Here is a 12,120-nt window from a genome sequence, read left to right on the forward strand (position 1 = left end):
GATCCAATCACACACACACACACATATAGTAAATCATTATGTACATGTAGCACAATTGTAAACTTTTAGATCCAATAGTCTAACTTTTTTTTTTATTAATTTTATCGAAAACATGTTTTGAGATTTTTACCTAGAATTGACTCATATGCGAATGGTTTAGGACTTTAATAGACATCTTAAATACTATAATGTCTTAACCTCTTTCAATCAATAATTTTGACTTTTATTAGAGTACCTACTTACTTTAAAACATAAATATGCATCACAAGGTCAAGATCCTCTTGTAGGCATATAATTGATCTTCATCAATATGTTTTCTTTACGTCGTTTTCTCCCATTTTATTTTTAAAAACAATTCTATCATGCATGGGACATTAAGCCAAGTAGCCAACCATTATTTTTCCTTGATACAACATCCCCTTTAGCTTTTCTTTAGTTTCAAAACTTCAAATCTCCACAAACTTTATGAATTTTGGTTGCATCGCATAAATTGATGGAACAACAGAATTAATCGTGCTTGAACTAACTTATTTTAAGATACTTATTTTGCACATTATAACTTTTTAGAATTAGTTTTGCACTAATTTACAAAGCTTATTTAACTTACTTTCTTGATAAATAAATCGTAAAGACGCTAAACATGGTCAAAATTTGTGTAATTATTCAAGAAATATAGAAATGAGTTGAGAATAGAAATACATTTAGGATGGATGATGTTTAAGTTTACTTCAGTTGAAATTAATAAAATTGAACATAGATGTTTTTATATCTCAATAGACACATATTTAACTTTTTTAGTTTATAGATATGACATGAAGACTTCTACGAAATATTTGGTGTTTTACAATATAGGAAATTAAGAACTTGTGGATATTATATTTTATTTGTTATATGTTAGGAAATGCATTGATTATTCTTTTCCTTCTTTTTCAATCACTCATTAAAAAAAAAAAACACTATTCCACCCATTTTCCTTTTCCAAAAAATGGGGGGCCAAAAGGGGGCTAACTCTAAATGAAATTAAATACTTATTATTGAATTTAAATTAACAAAATTATCAAGAAAATGAGAACAAATTATCAAGAAAATGAAAACACGTTTTCGAAGCCCTAAATATTGGAATTTGGGTACTGAGCATTGGTGTGTTTTCACTCAAAATAGACACAAAATTCTCTAAAAACGAACACCCAGAAAAATTATTTCTTTTGATGTCGATCTCACTTTTTCATGAAATTTTCTTCTTTCTATATTGTTATAAAATGAACGCAAGATAATAACAATAATAAAATAAACAAGAACAAATTAAGAACACAAAAAATTATGTGGAAATCCAAGACGAAAATAATCACAGGCAAGTGATGAGAAATTTACTATAATCAATATTAATTGTATTTACAACAAGATCGCAATACTTCCAATTAAGTTATAAANTAGAAATCCAAAAAATGTATCAAAACACGAAACAAGCTTGGGTTGAACAACTTTGTCGCTCAAGCGACGAGCTAGCGATAAGCGGGCGAAAACTTCGCCACTTGAGCGCTAGGCGAGTGACAAGTCTCTGGAGAAAATATGCAAGAATTGTTAGAGCAATTAACTAGCGGCAAGCTAGCAAAAACGAGGCGACTTTTCTTCCTAGTTCATAATTTTGATCTCTTCAAAAGCACTTCAACCAAAACTCCAATACCTAGTAGAATTTAGGTCAAACTACAACAAATCTCTACCTTGAACCAATTTCAATACAAAAAATTTCCACACACATCTCGAAAGTAAACATCACTCATCATCTTTTAAACAAACCCCAATGGACTGAATCAATGGCAAACATCAACTAAGTTCAAGCAATGTTCAAACTTAGTAATGTAAAATGATTTTGTCATCATATCAGCAACATTATCCTTGGTATCAACATTACTCACCACAATATCACCATGAGCAATCACACTATAAATAAATGATACCTCACATCAATGTGCTTAGTCCTCTCATTGGACATCTGATCCTTAGTTAGAAAAATAGTACTAATAACTATTACAATATACTATAGAAATCTGCAAATCTTCACTGATTTCACCAATTAATCCCTTCAACCATATAGCCTCCTTATATGTCTTTATAATGGTCATGTACTTTGTCTCTATTGTAGACAAAGCTATTGTATTTTGCAAAGTAACTTTCTAGCAATAACACAGCCTCCAGGGATAAACACATACCCTGTAAGCGATCTCTTCTTATCAAAATCCCCAACATAATCTGAACCACAGAGCTAGTGACTTTATCTATATTTCTACTAAAATGTAAGCAAGCATTAGTAAAGCCCATCAATTATCTAAATATTCATTGCATTGCTTTCCAATGTTCATTGTCAGGATTTGTCATGTACCCACTAATTGCATGTGCCAAATTTGGTCTTATACAAATCATAATATACATAAGCGAACCAACTGCACTGAAATAAGAAATCTGAGGCATATAATCAATGTCTTATCTTATTGAAGACACAATCCAGATGATAATTTGAAGTGAGCATCCAAGGGAGTATTGACGGGCTTATCATTCAGCATATTTTACCTTTGAAGCACCTTTTCAATGTACCCCTTCTGACTCAAATAAAATTTGTCAGTCTTTTCATCCCTTAAAATTTTCATACTAGAATTTTCTTTGTTGCACCCAAAATTTTCATCTCAAACTCCTTATTAAGTTGAGATTTCAAGTTTTTGACTTCTGCTTTATTTTTGGCTACTATGAGCATATAATCAACATATAATAATAAATATGTGATCGATCCATCATCTTCCTTGTAGAAGTACACGCAACTATCATAATTACTTCTAATAAAACTATAAGTAGTCATGAATGAATCGAATCTTCTATACCACTGCCTAGGTGACTGGTTCAGTCCGTACAATGACTTCTTCAATAAGCACACATGGTTTTCCTTTTCCAAAAACTATGAAACCATCTAAATGTTGCATGTAAATGTTCTCCATACAAGAATGATGTCTTGACATTTATCTACTCAAGCTCCAAATGATTCTTTGCTACTATTCCAAATAAATCCCGAATTGAACCGTGCTCTACAACTGGTGAGAATACTACTGTAAAGTCAACATCCATAATCTAATCTTAGCCTTTTGCTATTAATCTAACCTTAAACCTAGTATCTTCAATTTCTAATGTCCATTTCATTCTTTTGAAAACCCACTTGGAGCAAATAACCCTTGTATCCTTAGGTAATTTCACCAAGTAATTCAATAACTCCATCTCATCCTGCTTAGAAATCTGTCATCTCCTAAAATTACTGCAACTGTCTGCCTTTGAATATGTAGTAGACTTTTCAGTAGAATCAATATTTTAAGCCACACTCAATGCATAAGCTACCAAATCTGCTTCTCAATACCTCTACGGAGGTCTAATTTGTTTGCGAGGTTTATCCTTAGCATTTGAATATTGTGATGTTATTGGTGGTGTAGGCAAAGTAGATAAAGTATTACTATCTGTCAACTATGGATTAGACCGATCTGTAGTAGACTATTTTGAAACCTCATATTGTTCCCCTGGACCAATTTCCAGCTCCACCTAAATTGAATGATTTAGTTCCTCAATTTTATCAGAATCCTCACGAGATGAACCATGAACTATGGCAAGTTCATCAAACACTACATCATCTCTACTAACTACCACTTTTCTTGTCTCAGGACACCACAATTTATACCCATTCACACTTGATTTATATCCAAAAAGATATACTTTCTAGATCTAGGCTCCAACTTTCCATTATCCACATGAGTATAAGTAGGACACCCAAATATTTTTAAATCAGAATAACAAAAAGGTTTATCAGACCATACCTCTTCTAGTGTCTTTTTCTCAATAGCAGCTGAGGGTGAGCAATTAATTAGAACATAAGCTGTAGTAGTAGTTTCAGCCCAAAAAGTAATAAGCACCTTCTTTTGAAGGCACCTTGACCAGTCTCCAAAGATTTGAATTGATATATTCAAGTGTTCCCTTCGTGTTGTATCTTTCTTTAGTAAATTTGACTTTTTTCTATTTCTCAAAGACACAATACTAATAAAATTTCATTTTACTAGTCTTCTGCCCATTAATAAATCTCCTCCTATTCAACTCTGTCATATCTGTCTCACCCATATGACCAAATCGCATATACCAAAATTCAATAACTTCCTCATTAGTCAAAGAAGAAATAGAAACTCCTGCATCTCCTGAAACTGTGGAACCCTGCAAAATGTACAATTGTGTAACCTCTCGAAACTCTTTCATATATTGTAAAATTAGTCCCTGTTGGGACATATATAGAAAGTACATGCCGAGTCAAGAATTCAATCCTCATAAGGTTGGAACCCATGCCAAGAATTACAAAAAGCTCTACTTTGCCCATCTTCCACAACATCAACCTTCGTTGTGTTAACTGTTTACTTTCCTTTATCACTAGCACCGACAATTTTATTTCTGTTTTTCAATGAATAGCAATCAGCTCTGATATGCTCATACTTCTTACACTAATGGCATATTTTTTCTATATGTCTATATTTTGATCAGCCCCTCATATTTCTACCAAGATTCCTATCTTGATTTCTCGCACAAATAACCAAGCCTTCAGTCTGACTCGCAGATCCCCCAACAAGATGCCTAATCTTCTCCTTATATAGTAATGTATCATAGACCTCTTCCACGATGAGAGTATTCCGACTATATAATAATATTTCTAAAAGTCACATACGATGGTAGCAACGAACATGACAACATCAAACCAAGTCATCATTGTCATCTTTAACTTCCAATGTCTCAAATCAATTACGATTTATTTGAACATAGTCAAGTGATTATCCAATGACACACCTTCGGACATCTGGTAAGAATAAAAAATAATGTTTCAAGTGTAATTTACTGGTCAAGTTCTTTGTCATACAAGGTTGCTCCAACTTCAACCACAATGCAGCAGCATTTTTCTCCTTTAGAACATATGAAGAATTTGATTTGATAGATGTAGATGAATTTGAGATTGGGTTTTTTGATCCCTATGCTGCTTTTCATCCCGCTTCTAGGTAGAATGTATCTTATCAAAACCAAGCAAGACTTCCTCCAAATCCATTTGTGCAAGAATTGCTCATATCTTCATTTGATATAAAGTAAATCTTATGTTTCGATCCAATAATGAAATATCATATTTCATCGTTGCCATGCAAAATAATCAATCTTGCTCTAATACCAATTGTTATGAATTGAGTGCAAGATAATGACAATAATGAAATATACAAGAACAAACTAAGAACACCAAAATTTATGTAGAAACTCAAGATGAGAAAAAACCACAAGTAGGGGAGGAATAATTCACTATAATCAATAGTAATTGTATTTACAACAAGATTTCAATCCTCTCAATTAAGATATAAAAATCTCAAGATGTTATGTGAATGTTATAAAAACAATACAAGCCGTGACACACACACACATAACCCTAGAAATCAAGTTATAATTGAATAAGAGTCCAAAAAGTGTCAAAATGCGAAATGGGCCTGAGTTGGATAGCTCTATCACTCGAGAGATAGGCTAGTGGTAGACGAGCGATAGCTCCACCACTCAAGCACAAAGCGAGCAACAAGTAGGAACGACGGCAGTGCAGGTCCGAGTAGGGGCAACCTCTCCCGCTCCTACCCCATTGGGTAGTTTCCCGCCCCGTTACCTGTTTAAGTCAGGGTGGTGCTAGCCTTGTCCATTTTAGTACCCATTTAACTTCTTTTTTTTTTAAATTTATAATTCATTTTATTGTTTCCATTCATTAAAGAAAGACAATAATATATTTATTGAGATTTTTAATTAATTTATTTATTTTGAAAAGTTAAGTTATTCAAATATATTTAATAAACTAAGACTTTTATTTTTCCTCATCTCCCTTAGATAATCTTAGTTGCCAATCCCTATTAGAACTAATGAAATTGCGTTAAATTTTTCATTTAAAGTATTGAATTCTTATATTAAAAAAAAAAGGTTAAATGGGGTGGGGCCCTTATTACCCGTACTTGCTCCATCCCCGACCCAAATACTCGATTAAGCGAGTAATTTTCGTCCCATTCTGGAAAGAGCCCGCGGGTATCAAGTTTGACTTTTTTTTTTTTTTTTTTAATACCCTAGCGACAAATCTCTGGAGAAAATATGTAGGAGTTGCTCCGGCGGTGAGCTAGCGACTTTTCTTCCCAATCTATAATTTTGATCTCTTCAAAATCACTTCAACAAAAAATTAATACCCACTAAAATTTGGATCAAACTAGAACATGTATGTACCAATAGTGAAGTTATGAATATTTCTTTTTATACTATAGAATGTTATCTAACATCTAATAGAAAGGGGAATGATGGTCTATTATTCATGCAATAGTAAATGAATCCAATTTTACTATGCATGATGTCATTTTTTATTTTTTATTTTGTTTATGTTAAACAAATGTTCTTCCACACATCATCCCACTAGCATTAAAAAAATAATTATGTCAAACAAATATTCTTCCACACATCATGCCACTAGCATTAAAAAAAATAATAATTTTAGTAAATATAAACTGTTATGAGTAAAAAAAAAAAAAAAATTCTTCGCACATGAGCTTTAAAAAACTCTTCGTACAGTGTGAAGTAAAAAAAATATCTCCGCACAGTACAGAGAGATGACATTATGTGCAGACATTGTCCTCACAAAGTGCTAACTTTTCGTACAATGTGGAGTAAAAAAAGAAAAAAAAATTTGCACAGTGTGGAGAGTTGGCAAACTCTCCGTACAGTGTGAAGTAAAAAAAAAACCTCTCCGCACAGTGATTGTCACGTGCGTTGCACGAATTTTGCATTTATTGTATTTTTATTAGTATATGAATTTTAGTTTTTTGGAAAGTTTTTGAAGCAATATCTAAAAATATTTTCATGATATAAAAAAATAATTGTAAACTATTTTTACAATTGCATAACAGTATTGTATCATCTAGAAAAAATATACTTGTATATTTCATACTTAAATAAAAAAATATACGATATTATTCAAATTATTTTGCTTGTATTCTTTGATAGTGTTGATATAATTGAGTTGAATGTGAAGATTATATTTCTAAATTTTGTGTAATTCAATATTGAAAAATTGAAGATTAAGCACCATATTCATACGTATTTATATTTTGTGTCTCATATATATTTAATATTTATTTTATACTTATGTTGAAAAAATAAAAATATGGAAGTATTTTTGAAATTTGGTTTGGTAATTGAATGTACGATATTCTGCATTTTTGATATTTGTAAGTGCAAAAATCGATATATAAAAATACAGTAAGCTGCAAATACGGTAGGCAACATATACGGTAAGGTGAAAATATGGTAAGTTGTTTGCAAATACGGTAGGTTACAAATACGGTAAGTTACAAATACGGTAGGCAGCATATACGGTAATGTGCAAATATGATAAGTTGTTTGTAAATACAATAGGCTAGAAATAAGGTAGATAGTATATATGGTAAGCTGTATATACGGTAAACTACATATATGGATTTATAATTTGTTATAAATGTATAAAATTTATTTAATATTGAATTTCTCAAATATTAAATGTTGTAATTCAATATTGTTTCCTTTTTTTATAATTTTATTTTCGAAAATCCAAAAAAAAAAAGTGGTTATAAAATTGCTAATTTTTAAATGTGTTTTTTGTGAAGAAAAAATATTTTTTTATGTTATTTGTTAAAAAAAAATTATTGTAATTTTATTAGCATAACAAGAAGATTTATTATGTATTTTTATTTTTTGTATTTTGTGAAAAATTTTGTTTATGATGATTGACAAATATTCTTCCACACATGTATCATGTTAACAACATTAAAAATAATAATAATAATTTTAGTATATATAAACTCCATGAGACAAAAAAAATCTCCGTACATGAGCAAAAAAAAAGACTACGTAAAGTGCAGAGAGATGACAAACTATCTCTCCGCACAGTATGAAGAGAAAAATAAAAACTCTCGGGACTTTATCTGCAAGTTCCAAGAGGCCTTTTCTCAAACAACTTTTGAGTAATACATTGAACACTTTAATTCCTGGGCTGCAACCCGAAAGTATAATTTCATTGAAAAATTGTATCCGCTTCTAATGTTCAAGAGCTGTTATCAAGCAAGTGTAAAATATTGAATTTGGATGGTACCCTAAAGCGTCTATTTGTGAAAGTAATGTCGTGGTACTATCAATATCTCCTTCTTTGCACAATTCACATATTGTTTCATCGTATGAATCACGAGAAAGCTCCTTTCCAATACCATAAATATGATTTATATGCTTAGAAATTGAGCTGTGACTGGAATTTAAAGAAGACATAATTGATTTTGAGCAATGTTTTTCGATTCTGTTTCGTTGTATATACGAAAAATTTACAATCTTGAAATTTGACTTGTAATTAAGGAATTTGAAAACAACTCTCTACACTGTGTGAAGAGCTGGTTTGTCATCTCTCCGCACTGTGCAGAGAGTTTTTTCAACTCTCTCCATACTATGCGGAGAGATTTTTTTCTCTCCGCACATGGTTCAACTCTCTACGTACTGTGCGGAGAGTTTTGCCATGGTGTGGACCAACTCTCCGCACTCTGCGAAGAGATTAACTCTCTCCGCACAGTGCTGAGAGTTTTTTTTTGCTCTCCGTATTGTGCGGAGAGTTAGTTTGTCACCTCTCCACACTTTGCAGAGAGTTTTTTTTTTACTCCGCACTGTACGAAGAGTTTGCCAACTCTCCGAACATGATTTTCCCTCTCCTCACATTTTTTTATTTTCACTCCACACTGTACGAAGAATTTTTTTTTCAATTTTATAACATTGAATTATAGAAAATTTATAAATATAATCTTCACATTCAATATCAATACTAGAAAAAATACAAGCAAAATAGTTTGTATATTTCTTATTCAAGCATGAAATATACAAGTATATTTTTTTTAGATAACATACTGTTATGTAATTGTAAAAATAATTTACAATTATTTTCTTATATCATAGAAATATTTTTAGATATTGCTTCAAAAACTTTCCAAAAAAACTAAAATTCATACGTTAATAAAAATATGATAAATATAAAATTCGCGCAACGCACGTAATAGCGACTAGTTTGTTTAAAAAGGGAATCCGTCAATTTGCTGCAACTGTTGTCATTGCAAATGTACTTTTCCAGCTCACCTTTGTGCATATTGATGTCGGTATACACAAGAATTATTCTTCTTGTACAACAACCCTGGTTGACAATGTATTCGTGGGAGGGGGGACTCACGATTTTTTTATTCAGCGTGTGCCCCCTTCCATGTGTCTAATTGTCAATCGGTGTTGTCAACCCTGATTGTACACATAGCACAACTATTATTCACAAAGCCTCCCTATTTGTGGTTCAGCTAAACACTCAAATCATTCTTTTAAGTACCAGCAAAAGGAAGATAGTTCTTCAGATTTTTCTTGATTTCTTCCCAAAAATTTATCATCTGCATCTCGCATCCCTTGAATATATAGTCGAAATATTGAGGAATACCCAGAGGCATTGTGGAAATTCTCCTGATTCTATCTCTTGACTCAATTTGAAGAAATGAAGGATCTCAAAGAATCAATCTTTCTAGAGATGGCAGATGGAACTGACTTCTCATTTTTCAGAATGTTAACTTCATAAACAAAAATACAAAGGCCTACTGAATTATTTCACCCACACAAAGTAAAAATAAAATTCAAAATTGAAAGAACGTTATCTGCCGTTGGCCCCTTTTCCCCCATCTCTATTGGTTTTCCGGCTCATTATTTGGGACGACGAGCTTTCCTTGACTGTATAAACCGCTCAACTGTTGAAAATAAGGACATGTTCTTGAATCAAGAGACCTCTTCTTGCTACTGTCTTTAGTCTTTCTGAAATACTTATTTGTATTCTCCCATTTCTCTTTGCATCTTTTGGCATTCCTTCCGTATCCCAATTCAAGCATCCCCTGTGAAATTCTTTCCCATAATGGACCCTTTTCTCCATCCTTAATTTCATCATTATTATTCAGTTTGCACCTAAGGTTTATCAGAGCTAACACTTCATCTCTAGCCCATCTGTTGCCACTATCTCCACTTTCACAATGCAAATTCTTGGAATTCCTTTTCCTCGAAGATGGTGTCAATTCTAACTGATTATTCTCGTTGGGTTTTGCAGGATTAGGGTTTTGGAGCTGTACAGATGAGGAGCAGGGCTTTGAACTAGGTTTTTGGTGAATAAAATCCATGCTTGACGAAGTAGCTGCTTCTACTTTTTCTTGGGTAGTTGTAGTTTGATCATGAAAGTGAATTGTACAAGGTAAAGTCATGTTGAGCTTGAGAAGATCTTGAATTTTCGTTACAAATTCCTGATCTTCTTCACAAGAATCTGATGTAAATTTCTTCAAAAACTTAATAATAGTGGCCTGTCTCTCCCTAGCAGTGGCATTTTCTTCTGCCCTTATTTCAATTTCCTTCTTAATCATCTCCATATGTCGATTCCTCCAAGCTTCTTCCCTTGCAATTTTTTGCTCATCCCTCATCAACATGTCTTCTAGCAGCTTATTGTGCAACTCTTCCTGTTGAACCATTATCTTGTTCACAATTGCTTCACAAAAACCCTTGAACATTTCAAACTTGTCTTCCCTTCTTTTTCTCTTCTTGTTTTCTCTTGGTTTCATAGCAACTTGTCCTTCATTTTCTTGAGATGCAGCTACAGTTCTTTCTGATTCTCCTTCCACAATATTCCTCTCTCCTATATCTTCTTCTTCTTCTTGATTTTGTTGATTCTTTTCTGCAGAAATATGGGGTTCTTGATCTTGATCATCCGGATAAAATTCATCGTCGTGTTCAGAGAAAATCCTGTAATTCTTGTTGTAGCTTATACTGTTGAAATTTCTGCTTTCTTCTTCAAATTTCTCCTTGCATTTATCAGCACTTCTTTTAAACCCAAGCTCTGCAAGTTTCCTGCACTGATTTATAATTTATGAAAACCATAACAATTACTGCGCAAATATACCAACAAAAGTTTTGTAGCAAAAACAGCTTAAAACAAGAAGAAATTGCTGAAAACAAGATTCGAAAAAGTAAAGCATACGTGCATTCTCGATTTTCGTTTACAGTACACGTGAATCTCAACAAATTAATAATAAAAAAAAAACATCAAAATATGTATCGTATGTACCTTGAAACGTGTTCCCAAGTGAAATCTGAGAACCAATTCCCAATGCTGGATCCAATTCTGAGCAAAGCAAGAACTTCATTATGCGACCAGCCCAGATCGGTTGTCATCGTCGTTTCCGGCATAGATCTCTCTCTTTCGAGCACTAATTTAGTTGAGATTAAACTGGCTGGTTCTTCATAATCCTGTTCAACCCTGTTATTAATAGAGGACTCTAACTGAAGGTGTAATTGATGAGAAGTGAAAGGATCAAAACTGTGAATTACAGATGCGTCTGATCCATTAAGTGGAAAAGAAAGAGGAATAGGAAATGAAGTTCTTGATGAAGCTATGAATTGATGAAATTGATCGCCAGACTGCATACCATCAAACATGGTTATCTTTTCACTGTAAATTCACAACAAAAATATCGAACAAATTTACAAAAGAAGAACTCTTTAATTTCACCCTCTTAATGAAGGAGTTTTGTCTTGTTCTGCAGTGATGGTACAGTGGCACATTGACGAGTAGACATTGAAGGTGGGTTCCATGGATCATAAACACGTGGGTTGTGCAGAAATTGATAGTATATACTCCAAATTTAATGCATTTAAAAAAAATTAGAATCCTATGCTGAGATATGCAGAAGCTGATGGCGATGGCGATATTTTTTGTGTAATATAAATTAAGCAGAACACGTGAATGCATGCAGAGACTGGGACCATTATTATTATGGAAGAAAATTATTGTCTGGTTATAAGGGCCGTTTCAAATTTGAATCTTGGAGGATTATCGACAAAGGAAAAAGCCAACCAACGGTGCGGTGAAATGTTCAGAGATTGAAAATTACGTTTTGTGAAGAATTCTATTGAACTGACATTGAGAAATAAAAGTTAGAGGAAGGGGCCCCGGGGGGGGGGGGGGGGGGGATT

General features: G+C 32.8%; 1 protein-coding gene across 1 annotated transcript; it reads right to left on the reverse strand.

Moving 5' to 3' along the window:
- Positions 1–9,456: 9,456 nt before the first annotated feature.
- On the reverse strand, positions 9,457–11,708 carry LOC111383678 (trihelix transcription factor GTL2). Its single transcript, XM_023007811.1, has 2 exons — positions 11,213–11,708; positions 9,457–10,995 (listed from the first exon to the last, which is right to left on the reverse strand). Exons 1-2 carry the CDS (start codon positions 11,581–11,583, stop codon positions 9,795–9,797), a joined length of 1,572 nt encoding a protein of 523 aa, XP_022863579.1. The 5' UTR covers positions 11,584–11,708; the 3' UTR covers positions 9,457–9,794.
- Between the last annotated feature and the right edge of the window lie 412 nt (positions 11,709–12,120).

This window comes from Olea europaea, chromosome 3, assembly GCF_002742605.1.
Source record: "Olea europaea var. sylvestris chromosome 3, O_europaea_v1, whole genome shotgun sequence".
NCBI lineage: Eukaryota > Viridiplantae > Streptophyta > Magnoliopsida > Lamiales > Oleaceae > Olea > Olea europaea.